The sequence below is a fragment of the Fundulus heteroclitus genome, chromosome 20, assembly GCF_011125445.2.
Source record: "Fundulus heteroclitus isolate FHET01 chromosome 20, MU-UCD_Fhet_4.1, whole genome shotgun sequence".
Lineage (NCBI taxonomy): Eukaryota > Metazoa > Chordata > Actinopteri > Cyprinodontiformes > Fundulidae > Fundulus > Fundulus heteroclitus.
The window spans coordinates 33,750,679-33,762,987 of NC_046380.1; the positions used below are offsets into that span (position 1 = coordinate 33,750,679).

Here is a 12,309-nt window from a genome sequence, read left to right on the forward strand (position 1 = left end):
CTCTCTCTCTCTCTCTCTCTCTCTCTCTCTCTCTCTCTCTCTCTCTCTCACACACACACACACACACACACACACATTGGTTCCCAAAGCTAGGTTCCCAGCTGTGTGTTGAACGCCTCTGCGCTGAGCGCCTTTGAAGTCCCCCCCTCTGTACGACGGCGGCGTTTCCAAGAAGCGATTTCCTCACGGCCGCCGATGAAGAGGAGCTCGGTTACCTCTTGTCCTCTTTGATGTCTGAGCGTCTCATTCGCCTTGATGCCACCTACTTCCAAATCGCATTACCCCGCCCCGCTGACCGCCTGATTAGCATGAGGCCGCCTCGTTCTGACACTCCTTTTGATGTATGGGAGGAGAAACCTGGGGGGGAGGAGGGCCGTGTTACACCGGCAGGGTCACTCTCCTGCTTCCACTGTCATCTTTCAGCTCGACCAGCAACGTTGGGTCTGACGTCGGCGCTCCGGACAAAAGGAGAAGCGTTTGAATCTCGGACCGTCCTGTGAGCCTCTTTGAAGTCGACCGGGTGCAAAGGTTTGTGCTGCTCTGCTGTCACTTCCACACTCTGGTTTTAAAACGTTTTGTTTGCTTCTTCCCTCTCCACCCCCAAAGCCCCCCAGGCCACCCTGCTGTGGCATTCTGGGAGCCTGCGGGACCTCAATAGGCCTTGCCAAATGCATTGTGGGAACTGTGGGAGCCTGGCATCTGGTGCTTAGATGGCTCAGCGATAGGTTCCTCGGTCAAGTCAAGTTAACTTGTTTGTGTTATTATTCTGGATCTGTGCCCGGACTAAAACCGTTTACCAGTTCCACCGTTCTAAAACGCCTTTTAACAAGATGTCAGAGAAAAAAAAACAGCTCTATAAAGCACTGATTAATGCAAAGCTGCCCCGCCCTCATCTGTGGCTGCACACTGCCAGTCAGCAGGCTGAATAAAAAAAAAAGAAAAAAAAAAAAGAGTAATGTATATTTTTTTTTTGATCTTACAAAAGAGACAAATTAGGCTTTCTGGAAATCTTTCTGTCATGATGTAGAAGGATTTCGTCCTAAAGTCCTGCTGCTTTTAAACTACAGGAGGCTTCCTACATGAGCAAACAGCCCAACTGATTAAACATTTAATACTAGCGTGTTGGACTTACATAAGAACTCTGTGAAAAGCAGGAAAAAGTACATTGATCTGTGCAAAAGGGATATTTATGTAAAGGCCGGTACTCCGCAATTAATTTTTGTGATTTGGATGTGTATGAATATAGGTAATGTGTCTGTTTTTTTCCCCTTTTGTTGCTTTGTTCAGGTTTGTTTTTCTCATCAGGTGGTGTGATGGTTATTGTCATACTGCTCGTCTACCCGTCTTGTCTGTCCCCTCATAGCAGGGGCCTTCAACTCCAGTCCTCGAGGGCCGGTGTCCTGCAACCATTAGATGTGTCCCTGGTCCCGCAGGTCTAAATCAGCTCCTCAGTCTGAAGTCAAGTTCTCCAGAGTTCTGCTGATGTCTCGACTATTTGGCTCATGTGCTGGAGCAGAGACACGCGGAAAAAGGTTGCAGGACACTGGGCCTAGAGGACGGGAGGGAGTTGTAGTTTCTGAGATGTCCACTTTGAAGCTCTAATTCAGACTGGGTCTGGCGTGCCGTTGGGTCGGTCAAGTTGATCATGCGGGAAGCCATGAGGAACTTCTAACTAGCAAATCTGAGCCGACTGCAAGGAAACCAGAGCCGCCAGGACAGGAAGCAAGAATTAAAGACATTTACTAAAAACATTTTGCTTTAGACAATGAATCAAAATCACATGGATAATTGTGATGATACGGGTGTATAATAATTATGGACTGCGTTTGAAAAAAAAAAAAAAAAGCATTTTTGTTTTTTTTTCACTGAAGGCTACCATGGCATCATACACCAGCCCACAGAGGTTGCTTCACTTTGCAGAGAGGCATGACACAGTTGTTCTGTGGCTCGTCTGGTGAAGCGTAGCGAACGGCGAAACCGTCATTTTTCCCGTTTCCCCGAGTAAAAAAAAGACCCGCGCGAACATCCAGACGTTCCAGCCGACGCACCGAAAGCTCGGAGGCCGCCGGACGGTCAGACGTTGCCGACCGCATATGTGCCGCTCGCAGCCTTCTGGAGAGGCTGGCTGTTGACGAATTCGTCTGAGGGCAGCGTTTTCGTTTTGTCGCATGCGTGTGTCAGACTTGCAGTCAGACGACATTCCAGACAACCTCCGGCCGGCAGCAAAGACACGGCGGCTGCCTTCGCCGGCACACAAACGCACTCCCTGCCCCAGCTGGATGGAGCAGCGCCAAGCTGGGTCTACTTTTAGGGATAACGCAGAGCCTCGTTTCACTTCTTGCTGCCGTTCTCTGTTCCTTTGGCTCTCTGTGCCCTCCTACAGATTACCTCACCGCTTCCCCTAATCTCGCCTCTTTCCAAACGTGATGATGTCACCCTGATCTGACACTGTTCAAATCCCTTATCCTCCCCCCCCACCCCCCCCCCCCCCACACACACACACACACGTTTTGTCATCCTTCCTCCCCTCTCCGGTGTTACCCGTTTTACTGTAAGCCATGTGACTGACAGCTGCAGCTGCGAGCGCTTCGGCAGCCCCCCCCGGTTTCAGCTGCGTAGCTTTGTAAAAATCCGACCCTCCCTCCAGCCTCCACTCCCATCAGGACAGCAGCCCTTCCTCCCCAGCAACAGGCTTCAAGTCAGGCCAAAAAAAGACGTGCCCGCTCCTTTGGATGAGCGTCCACTTTCCACGGTGTGCGGGGGGAAGTAAAGGTGAACTTGCTCCCGTCTGTTTTGGATCAGCGACGGTGGGAAAACCAGACACTTAACAACATGATCTGAACGGGAACAGAGGCACCTTTCCACAGAGTTATTACAGTCAGCGCTGCCGCCTGATTGCACTCAACCCCCACCCCCACCCCCCCTTCTTATAAGCCGTCTACAGAAATATTCAGACCACATCGGTGCATCATGATCAATTCTGAGAAGTAGGCAGATGACACACCGGGGAGAGGCGAGTGTGCGACTCCCACTGAAGCTCGCCGTGGAAAAGCGATACGCCAAAGCCTGAGCACGACACAAAGCAGCAGCTGGGGCGGCAGCCGGCACACTGTGTGAAGGAAGCTAAATGGGAAAGCTAACGGCTAGCACCCAGAGAAACTTAGAATGAGAGGGAACCAAAAGTGTTTTTTTTTTGGTCAAAAAAAAAATAAAAAATACAGCCGAAGTTTGGTGCTCTGGAAAACAAGTTTATGATAAAGATGAACCGAGCAGATCCTTATGGCCATTATGCTGTGGGGAGTTGAATTAGCCTTTAACCCATTCTTGTTCCGATTTCAGAGCAACAATATAAGAAAAACTGAATTTGTCCTATCTGTCATTAGCTAGTTATCTATATAAGCAGCACGGGCATGTCAAAGACCTTACATTAGAGGTTAGCATGGTTAGCGTGGTTAGCTGTGAGCATCGGCCTCTGTGTGTATCTCCACACATTCTCTGAGATTTCCAAAAGGCTCCTGGCATTTCCAAATACAAATCCTATGACTGATGGACACTGAAAGCTCAAAATGAACAGCAGCTTCTCTGTTGTACCCTAAGCCTTCCTGTTATCTGCTCAAACTCCTGCTCTCTTTGAACACCAAACATGTAGCAACGTAGCCTCGTGAGACCATCCTGATCTCGCGAGCTTTCAAGGTTTCACTCGCAGATCAGTCTGGCTACTCTCCGTTAAAGAAAATTTGGAGCCGTTCACCAAACGAACGTCCAATCAGCGTTGGCTTTGAGGCGGGTTGAGGTGTGACGCAACGGGAAGCGCGACAGTTCAGTCTAAAGAACATGGCGGCTTCAGCCGATGAAATTAGCGTTAGCGCGGCTATCGAGCAAGTTTTATCAGAATTACAGAGTATTTCTTTGCTGAAAGAGCAAAGCACTGCTCTGGAGGCTTTTCTCAGAGGAAAAGATGTTTTTGCTCTTCTCCCGACTGGTTTCGGCAAGAGCTTGTGGTTGTGTTTTCGTCGTCGCTGTTAGCACGTCATATGCTTCGTTGATCTGATTGGTTTATTTGGCCCGTCTATCACCAACATAAGCCAATCAGCTAACCAGTATTTTCGCACCTTCCCAAAATTACTTCAACGGAAGGTTTCCATATGGATATGCGGAGCAAATCCATCTGGCGGAGTCAGGTTAGTAGCAACGGGTCATAAAAAAATCAGTTTTAGTCTTCCTCACCCAGTTCCATCAGATCATTTTATGCAACGATCTGATTTTCCTTCACACTTTACTTGTTACCGGACCACAACACACAAGTCTTTCAACTGTGTTGGAGGGGAGAGGGAAAAAAAAAAACAACAACTAAGTGAAGCTGCTGATGGACTGCTGAGCTCACATTTGCGACACACACAAGCGCACACACGCCCCTCCCAAATATGGCAGTAAATCTCCAGCGAGATGCCAGCGCAGGCATACCCCAACAGGCACGGTTTCACAACTGGGAGCAGCAGAGTTGAATCCATTTAGGAGAGCTGGAGCTCCAAGCAGCCGGCGCTGCTCGCCGTGGACGGGGCCACATAGCCGGGCTAAAAAGACCCGCCGCTTGCTTAAGCGTCTCTCAGCGCAGGGACGCGGGTTTTTGATCCGCTTTGGAGCAGGCGGGCCGTACTGATAACAATCTTCACATTAAATCAACAGGGGTTCTGGAGACACCTCTAGTCCCCTGACTTATGAATGCAGTGGAAGAAAACATGTTGCTGGTAGCATTTCAAGCAGAAAGTAGGGCAGTACTCACAGGTAGAGGGATATCATTTTGGAGGAAGCTTGTCCTAAATCGGGTATGGACGTCAGCTCGTTGTGATCCAAGCGCCTGAAAGGGACAAACAGCAGGTCAGACAAAATCTGGTTTGTGACATTGTTCAACTGTAGTTGGGGGCCAAAAAATAAAAAATAAAAAATTAACCCTGGGTCTACAACTGGCCCCCCGGACGCCCCTGTATTAAAAGTACCCCCCAATTTTTTTTTTTTTTTAAATGATCTGACTAGGTGTTAAAGCAGTCCAATAAATCTCATCTTTCTAGACATCACAGGTAAGTTGGGAACCTTTGTGAGTTTGCTGAATTCGATCTGGACGTAAATCAAAAGGATTTCAAATACTACTTGTCACGTCTGCCGCAGAGCAAGCGGCAGGTCATCCTTGTAAAAACCAAAAATAACGCGGGAGTAAAACAGATGTCCCGGAGCGTATGACTGGTGGGCCGGCCCGCCTGCCAGAGATGTCACCAGTGCGTGTATTATGGGCCGGCCCGCTCCCGCCGGTGTGTGCGTGGCGCACGGCGGTTGCCGAGGGACGCGGAGCCAAGCCCCTCTCCTCGCCGTATAAAATATTTACAAGGCCAGCGCCGGCCACAGTATCGGGTGGTGGAGGGGAAGGCTTAATATAGAAAACCCACCACTTAATTCTTAATTGGACTTAGTTCAAGGCAACACACAGCAGGATGCTGCTGGGAAACACACTGACATCGGTCAGTATTGAGTCATTAACAGAGCCGTGCAAAAGCCTTCATACTACTCCACCCTTTTCACATTCTGATGCACACTTCAATGTATTTGAGGATTGTGATATAATACAAAGTAGTATGACATTGTGATTTTTTTAAATAACAAAAATCCAGAAAATTATGGAGTGCAGAACACTATACACTGCAAAAAAAACACACCCTGAACACATTGTCCTCGTGTGCATTATTCTGTGGGGACGAAGAAATCTGGTCAGAGTTGATGTAAAGATGAATGGCGCTATCAGCATATCACATCAGTATCTTTAAAACGGGTTTCTAAAGCCGAGCTCTTTGTGACGTCACCGGGGCGAGACAGACCAGAGAGCAGGAGCTAGGGGACGTCCTGGTATCTGGGACATTTGACCCAAGGTTAAAAAGACATACGTCAGGCCAAGAACCTGCAAGTAAAACCTGCGTTTAGAAAATACTTACAGTTCTCGCAAGTTAGGAAGATTGGCGAAGGCTTCGGCGCTGATGGAGGCCAGCTTGTTGTGTCCAAGATTTCTGAAACAGGAAGAAAAAAGAAAACTCTTTAATACAGCAAGCATTGACCTGCAGTGCCTACATGTTGTCTTTTTCTGCCGTTTGAGGACAGGATTCTGATCGGCACTCCCGGTTACATCTACGATCTCCCGTTTGACAAACGGCCTCGTCCGCCCGACAGCCTGAAAACGCTGCAGAGCATCAATCCAGCCGGCCTTCCAGGGAAGGCTCCGGATCGATACCGTCGATACCAGAGTGCCTCTCTCCTGGCTCGCTTTCCAAACACGACCCCACAGGCCGTCCGTCTGCAGCAGTCAATTTGCACTTTAGGCTAACACTGTATTTAATAGCTGACACTTGACTTGTAAGGAGGCTTATTAGGGAGCGATTTGTCCGCTGATACGCCGGCGATGCTGCTGTCGACCGCGTGAACAGGCGGCTGTGTCGGCGATCTCGACGCCGCAGGAAGTCCCACCTCGCCCACTCCTAACTCATGGCTGCAGATTCTCCCGTGTATTTGTGATATTGCTCGTCTTCAAAGTCCCTCTCGCACCTGCTGCCCAGATAAGGCGGGAATCGCCAAGACAACCACAACACTCTGCGCGTGCTGGGTATTCCCGCCAACAGACGAAGGTTAAAGCCTGACGCTTTAACCCGAGGCATTCCTCCGCCTTGAAAAGGAAACGCAGGAGCTCGGAGGTTCATGGAAGAAGCTCTGAGCTCCTGCCGTGCATTTCAGAGAAAGTAGAAGATATTAAGCAAGCTAATGTGTGGAGGGCGTGTTAATAGCGCGGCGCGCGCTGCTTTTTTTCCCGAAGAAAGCAATCAATCTCAATCACCGTCTGAACCTGACAGATTTCTCTTTCTTGTCTTCTGTGCTCAATTGCAGATAATGACAGCTTATTTGCCCGGTTGTTTTTTTTTTTTTTCACTCTCTCTCTCCCGCCGACATGTGCGCGAGACGAGATAATAGCAGGGCATGTGTCTTGGCCCCCGAGGCGCGGTGTGAATAAACGCCCACGCCCTGACGATCGTGTGCTCGGGCCGCCTCCTATTGTGGCTCGATTGTCGTCTCCCTGCGACGGGCCGCGATTACAGCCTGGGGAAGAAATAAAAAAAAAAAGAACAGAAGAAGAAGAATCGGGCCTCTGCTTGGAGGTCCGTCTAATCGGCAAACACACAAGCACGCCCGCGCTTTAATAGGGTAAAGCTATGGAGGGTGATTCCCGCACTCCTGTATCCTCAAACGGCCCGTCTTCACACTGGAAGGAGGGAAAGTCGGCCACGACTGCAGATGGACTCACAGAGGCAGAATCAGGTGCTGAAAGGCCGCGGGAACAAACCGAACCGGCCTTTTTTGTGCCAGTGCGCAGGCATGTGTGGGCCTTTCTCTCAGCCACCTGTGGTGTTTACACAACTGACTTTTTTTTTTCCTCCACTTGTTTCACACAGATTTATTCTCTCAGCTATCAGATCAGATAAGTTTCACAGTGCTTTAACACCTAGCGTGGCAGGAGATGGTGATAAGGCCGACTTTCCCGCCTCAACGACTCCCTAACTCTCTCCCCCCCCTCATGAGGAGCTGGGGTTGTTAATGCTTTCCAGAAAGTGACCATAAACCTTTAACGGTTGTTTTCTGGAAGAAACTGGGACAGAATCAGAGCTTCTGGCTGATTAACAAGCCGAGAGATGAACACCCAAGATCTGGTGAAAAAATAAATACCTGTGAGATCATACGTTTTAATTCTGAGGTTTATCTACCAGAAAGGGGTGCCATGTGACACCACATTGAGTTTTGTGGCATCAACCTTTTATATTCAGCAGAATTAGCTGATTCTGATTAAAAAACAATTCAAAGCGAAATGTGTTTCCCACCGCTCCCACTTTTTCTTCCAATCGTCGGCAATCAGTCAGCAAAGGTCAACGTCAATGTAAACCGTCTCAGCAACGTCCGGAGATCTGATGCCAGATGGCAAGAGAAGAAAGATGTGCTTGTCTGGGACAAAGAAGACACCCCCCCCCCCTCTCCCAATCTCATCGTTCACGTTCCACTCAGCTGCCTCAACCCAAAACTGCAAACACATTAATATACATCCCTGTTATATTTTGGTATAAACTTGTCCTTCCATCCATCCACCGACCCATTCCCAGGTCAGAAGGGACAGTCCCTCTAGCGAGTTCTGGCTTTGACCCAGGTTCTCCTCGCAGGAGGACATGCCCTGAAGATTCAGTCGTCTGCGAACTAAACCCTTAAAGGGTGGCATACTTTTACATGGACTGTGGTGCTTCGCCTCAGCCGATGCATGTCACCTGTCGCCTTTAAACCCAAGGTGTGCCGAGGCAAAACAGATTCTTGGACTTCACCCACTGACGGTTTCATCGGACGTGATGATGTGTCCGAACAAAGCGAGAAAAGGACCGCCGGCCGGACGCCATCGAGCGTGAGTGGTCAGGAAATAGGGAGCAATACGCGTCTCCCTGCTGGCTTTGGCCTAGCCACGTTTTGGAGGAATCTCATTTTTAGCCATTCCTAACAGAGAGCTTGTTCTTTCGGTCATGGAGTAGCTACCTTACTGACTCCTCCAATCACCTCCAGCTCCATCCTCCCATCAAGACAACTTGATCTCCTTCAGGCAAAGGCCACATCTGTCCCCGGTAGGTAGAGATTTCACATCTGCCGCCACCTTGTCGAAATAAACTCCTAATAAAGTCCGACTACTGAGGAACTATCACTGGAAGAACAGCCGAGCTCGGCCTGCAGCCGATGTTGCAACTAAAAACTCATTAAAAAGCCTTAAAAAGAGGAATTAGCGGTCGTACAGTAGGAGTACCGGCGCTGACGTCATGGCAGGCGACGATCTGTTCTGCGGGGGACGAGGGAGCAGAGGACTTGCGCGTAGCAGGGATACATCATCATCATTATCTCTCCCGTTTCTTCGGCAGATAAGCGGGGAGTGAACTTTGCTCGCCCCGAAGCGTGAAGTGATGTCAGCGGTGAGCCGTCTGCGAGTCCCGCTGCCAGACAAAAGCCCTTTAATGCGCTCCATTTCGGAGCGCCATAAAGCTGGTCAAAGAATAACCTGCGCGTCAGAGAGCCAGACGCACACAAACGCACCGCTCTTCCTGCCATTAAGGGACCGCTTTATGGCTCGCCGACTGCAGTGAGAGTGTACACAAAGCCAACGCCAGCTCCGGGGCCACCAGTTTACACACAAGTGGAGCAGGGAGGAAGAGGAGGAGGAGGAGGAGGAGGAGGAGGGCCGTCTCTTATCAGCCGCGGTGAGCATATGCCAGCCGGTAACATTTGCTATAATAAAGATAAGTCTGATGAGCTAAATTTCACCAAAACACTAATAAATGTAGAATCCTGGAGGAGCAAGTAGAGAGAGTCCATTCAACCAAGAGACCCCCCCCACCCCCCCACCCCTCGCCCCCCCCATACACTAAACAAAGAAGCAGTCTGGAGCTTTGAAATCAGTCGTGCTGGAAGGTTTGGCTCCGTTTCTGAAGGTGGACCACATCTTGGAGCCACGTGTTCTCCTCGCTGCTGCTTGGGGGAACTGGGGTTGATGGTGGTGGGATGAGAGGGGAGCACTCCAAACAAACAGGCGCGAGAAACTCTGCGCCAGCCCGGGGCGCAGCGTGAACCCGTGGCCGGACCCGCCGGTCCCAGCTCCGGACGCCGGCGAGGTCCGACACCGGCTCGCTGCACGCATGCTGGCCCCACGGGCACACAACCGGCTCACGCTCTGAAAACCCCGGGTTCAGATCAGATGACAGTGTAATTTGTTACAAATGGCGCCAGACGTTATAAGCGGAGGGAAATGAGTGTCTCCAATTAATCTGAAAGAATAACATAAACACGCTACGTCTCCTTAGCCGGGCTGTCGGCGCACTACTACTGACCCTATGCTCTTGTCTTCAAAGTGCGGAAAAACGTTGTTTCGTCCAATTCCACCCCCACCCCCCCAAATGGTGTTGTTTGTTTTACTCGCAGAACAATAATTACCCCAGGGATAGTAATAGTTTCAAGCGGAGATGGCTGGACGCTGAGGGTTTGCTCCTCTTTTGGAGAAGAAGAATGGAGAAAAGGGTTCCCACACTGCAAAAACTGATCTAAAAATAAGTAAAATGTTTTTAAAGTTAGTGTATTTATCCTTGATTTGAGCAGGTAAATAAGATTATCTGCCAATGGAATTAGTATTTTGACCCCTTAAAATAAGATAATTAGACATCCTGCACTTCAAATAAGATGATTGAGATGAATTGTTCCTATTCTAAGTGCAAAATTCTTATTCCATTGGCAAATCATCTTATTTACCTGCTCAAATCAAGGACAAATACACAAATTTTAAGAACATTTTACTTATTTCTAGTTCCGTTTTTGCAGTGCACAAATCTGCCGCTTCAAAACTGCTTTCCAGAATCAAGATTTCTAGTTTTTACGACATTCTGCACGTCTGAGAATCAACTATCTGCTATGGGTTTTCTGTACCGTTCATACATAATGAAACTGAAATAATTAGTTTTGTCACAATAAAAACTTAAATATTAGGAAAATCTGGACAGTGTGTGTTTATCTTTGGGTTCTGTTAGTAGCTAAAATGATCAGAAATTAGTGGGGGAGGGGGGATATGTTTTAATGCAACAAAATCAATGCATTACATACAAATGAATAAGATTGTTATCCAACGCATCAAACTCACCAGATGGTACACGTATTATGAAAACGAGGGAAGCTTTTTCATCTTTTTTCCTTTCTTAGGAAAACTAAATAGACGTCACGTGTTCCTTTATGGACATAAGCCTACTTCGTGCTGCAAGACAGGTTCTAATTCATTGGTTCTTTTATTCAACGGGTCGAAAACTAAAGAACGGCTGCAGAATCCGGATTCAGCTCCCCGAAAAAAAGGTTATCTATCAGTCCAAAAACTATCTCATAGAAATCCTGATCTAGAAAATACCACATTTTTCAGTTTTTTGATTGTTTTTTCAAGTTTTTTCCAAACTTGAAAATAATATCAACAGACACACTTTTTAGGGACCAATCAGAAAGTGAAAAAGGGGTTGAGGGTCTAAAATAGAAATGTTTGGTCCAGTTCTTTCCTCACACTTTGAAGCCATGTGTGTTTTTCATGCAGAAGCTGTTCCCTCTCTCTCTCTCTCTCTCTCTGCCCCCTCCCCCTCCAATCTTCTCCAGATTTCCAAACTCTTACCAGATGTTAGGACTTCACAGATGATTCATTGATCAACTTCCCTTTGTAGACACTGACTTTGAGGGAGAGCGAGAGAGAAAAAAAAAGAAACTTGGCACCGTGTGCTGTCCTCACAGAAGTGCCATCTATTCTGCTGAGTGAATTCCTGCAGGATGACTTGTGGCAGCAGCTGGTTGATTATCATCAAATCCAGAGCGAGGCCATGAGCTCATCCCGTCTCTCCGTCTGATTTGTCAGACTTTATCTCGCTCCATCAGACGACATCGGGAGCGATGTCGGCCTTGACCGCTTCTTTCCAATTTGTTGGCAGCTAACTTGTTGCGCGAGTTAACTGGGACGGTCCTTCTGGAAAAAAAAAAAAAAACACCTTCTGCTTTCTACGAACAGCCAAGACGAGAGAGAGGAGGGGGAAAAGTGAAGAGCAGCTGATAACAATCAGTGCCGGCGACAATAAACTCACCCAAAGCCCCCGCGAGTTGGGACTTTTAAGATATCCGCCAGAGGACATGCAAGTCGTAAGGCTAGCAAAACTATGACAATAAACAAACTGGGTATAATCACGCCGCAGACCACAAAATTACAAGGCTGTGGAGTGAGAAATGCCCCGGAGACCACGAGGGGTTCAGTTCTGCCGAGTGTGGCTGCTGCCGCCGCGGCTCTGCCCAGACCGCTGAGATGCCCGAAGGCTTTTTGAAGATGATGACGCCGCGCGCCAGCCTTTATCCCGGCCTGTAATATTTACGCATTTCCCCACGTATTCCCCTGGCTTCCCCGTGTCAGCTCCAACATGTGCCACCGTGGCTGAGGTTTCTGACCGCTGACAGAACCTTTCCCCAACAAGCGGAACCGGCCTGAAGGCAGCGGCAGCAGATCTGGACAGTAATACCCCCCAATCCCCCCCAAGGCTGGTTGACCTGAAGCTAATCCCCCCCCCCACCAGTGAGCAGCCGAGAGGCCCGAGCTCCCAGTACCTGTCATGAAACCACCGACACCAACCCACTTCCTGAGTGTGGCGGCCAGCCCAGCTGTGCTGAGGCGGCGGCGCTCACCGCCAAGGTTCA

General features: G+C 48.9%; 1 protein-coding gene across 1 annotated transcript in view; it reads right to left on the bottom strand.

The window, feature by feature from the left end:
• lrig1 (leucine-rich repeats and immunoglobulin-like domains 1) overlaps nt 1–12,309 on the bottom strand; it is a 44,473-nt gene that overhangs the window by 25,606 nt on the left and 6,558 nt on the right. The window contains exons 2-3 of the mRNA XM_036124606.1: nt 5,982–6,053; nt 4,784–4,858 (exon numbers count right to left, since the gene is read on the bottom strand). Coding sequence (XP_035980499.1) covers nt 4,784–4,858; nt 5,982–6,053 — 147 coding nt within the window. The remainder of the gene's footprint in view (nt 1–4,783; nt 4,859–5,981; nt 6,054–12,309) is intronic.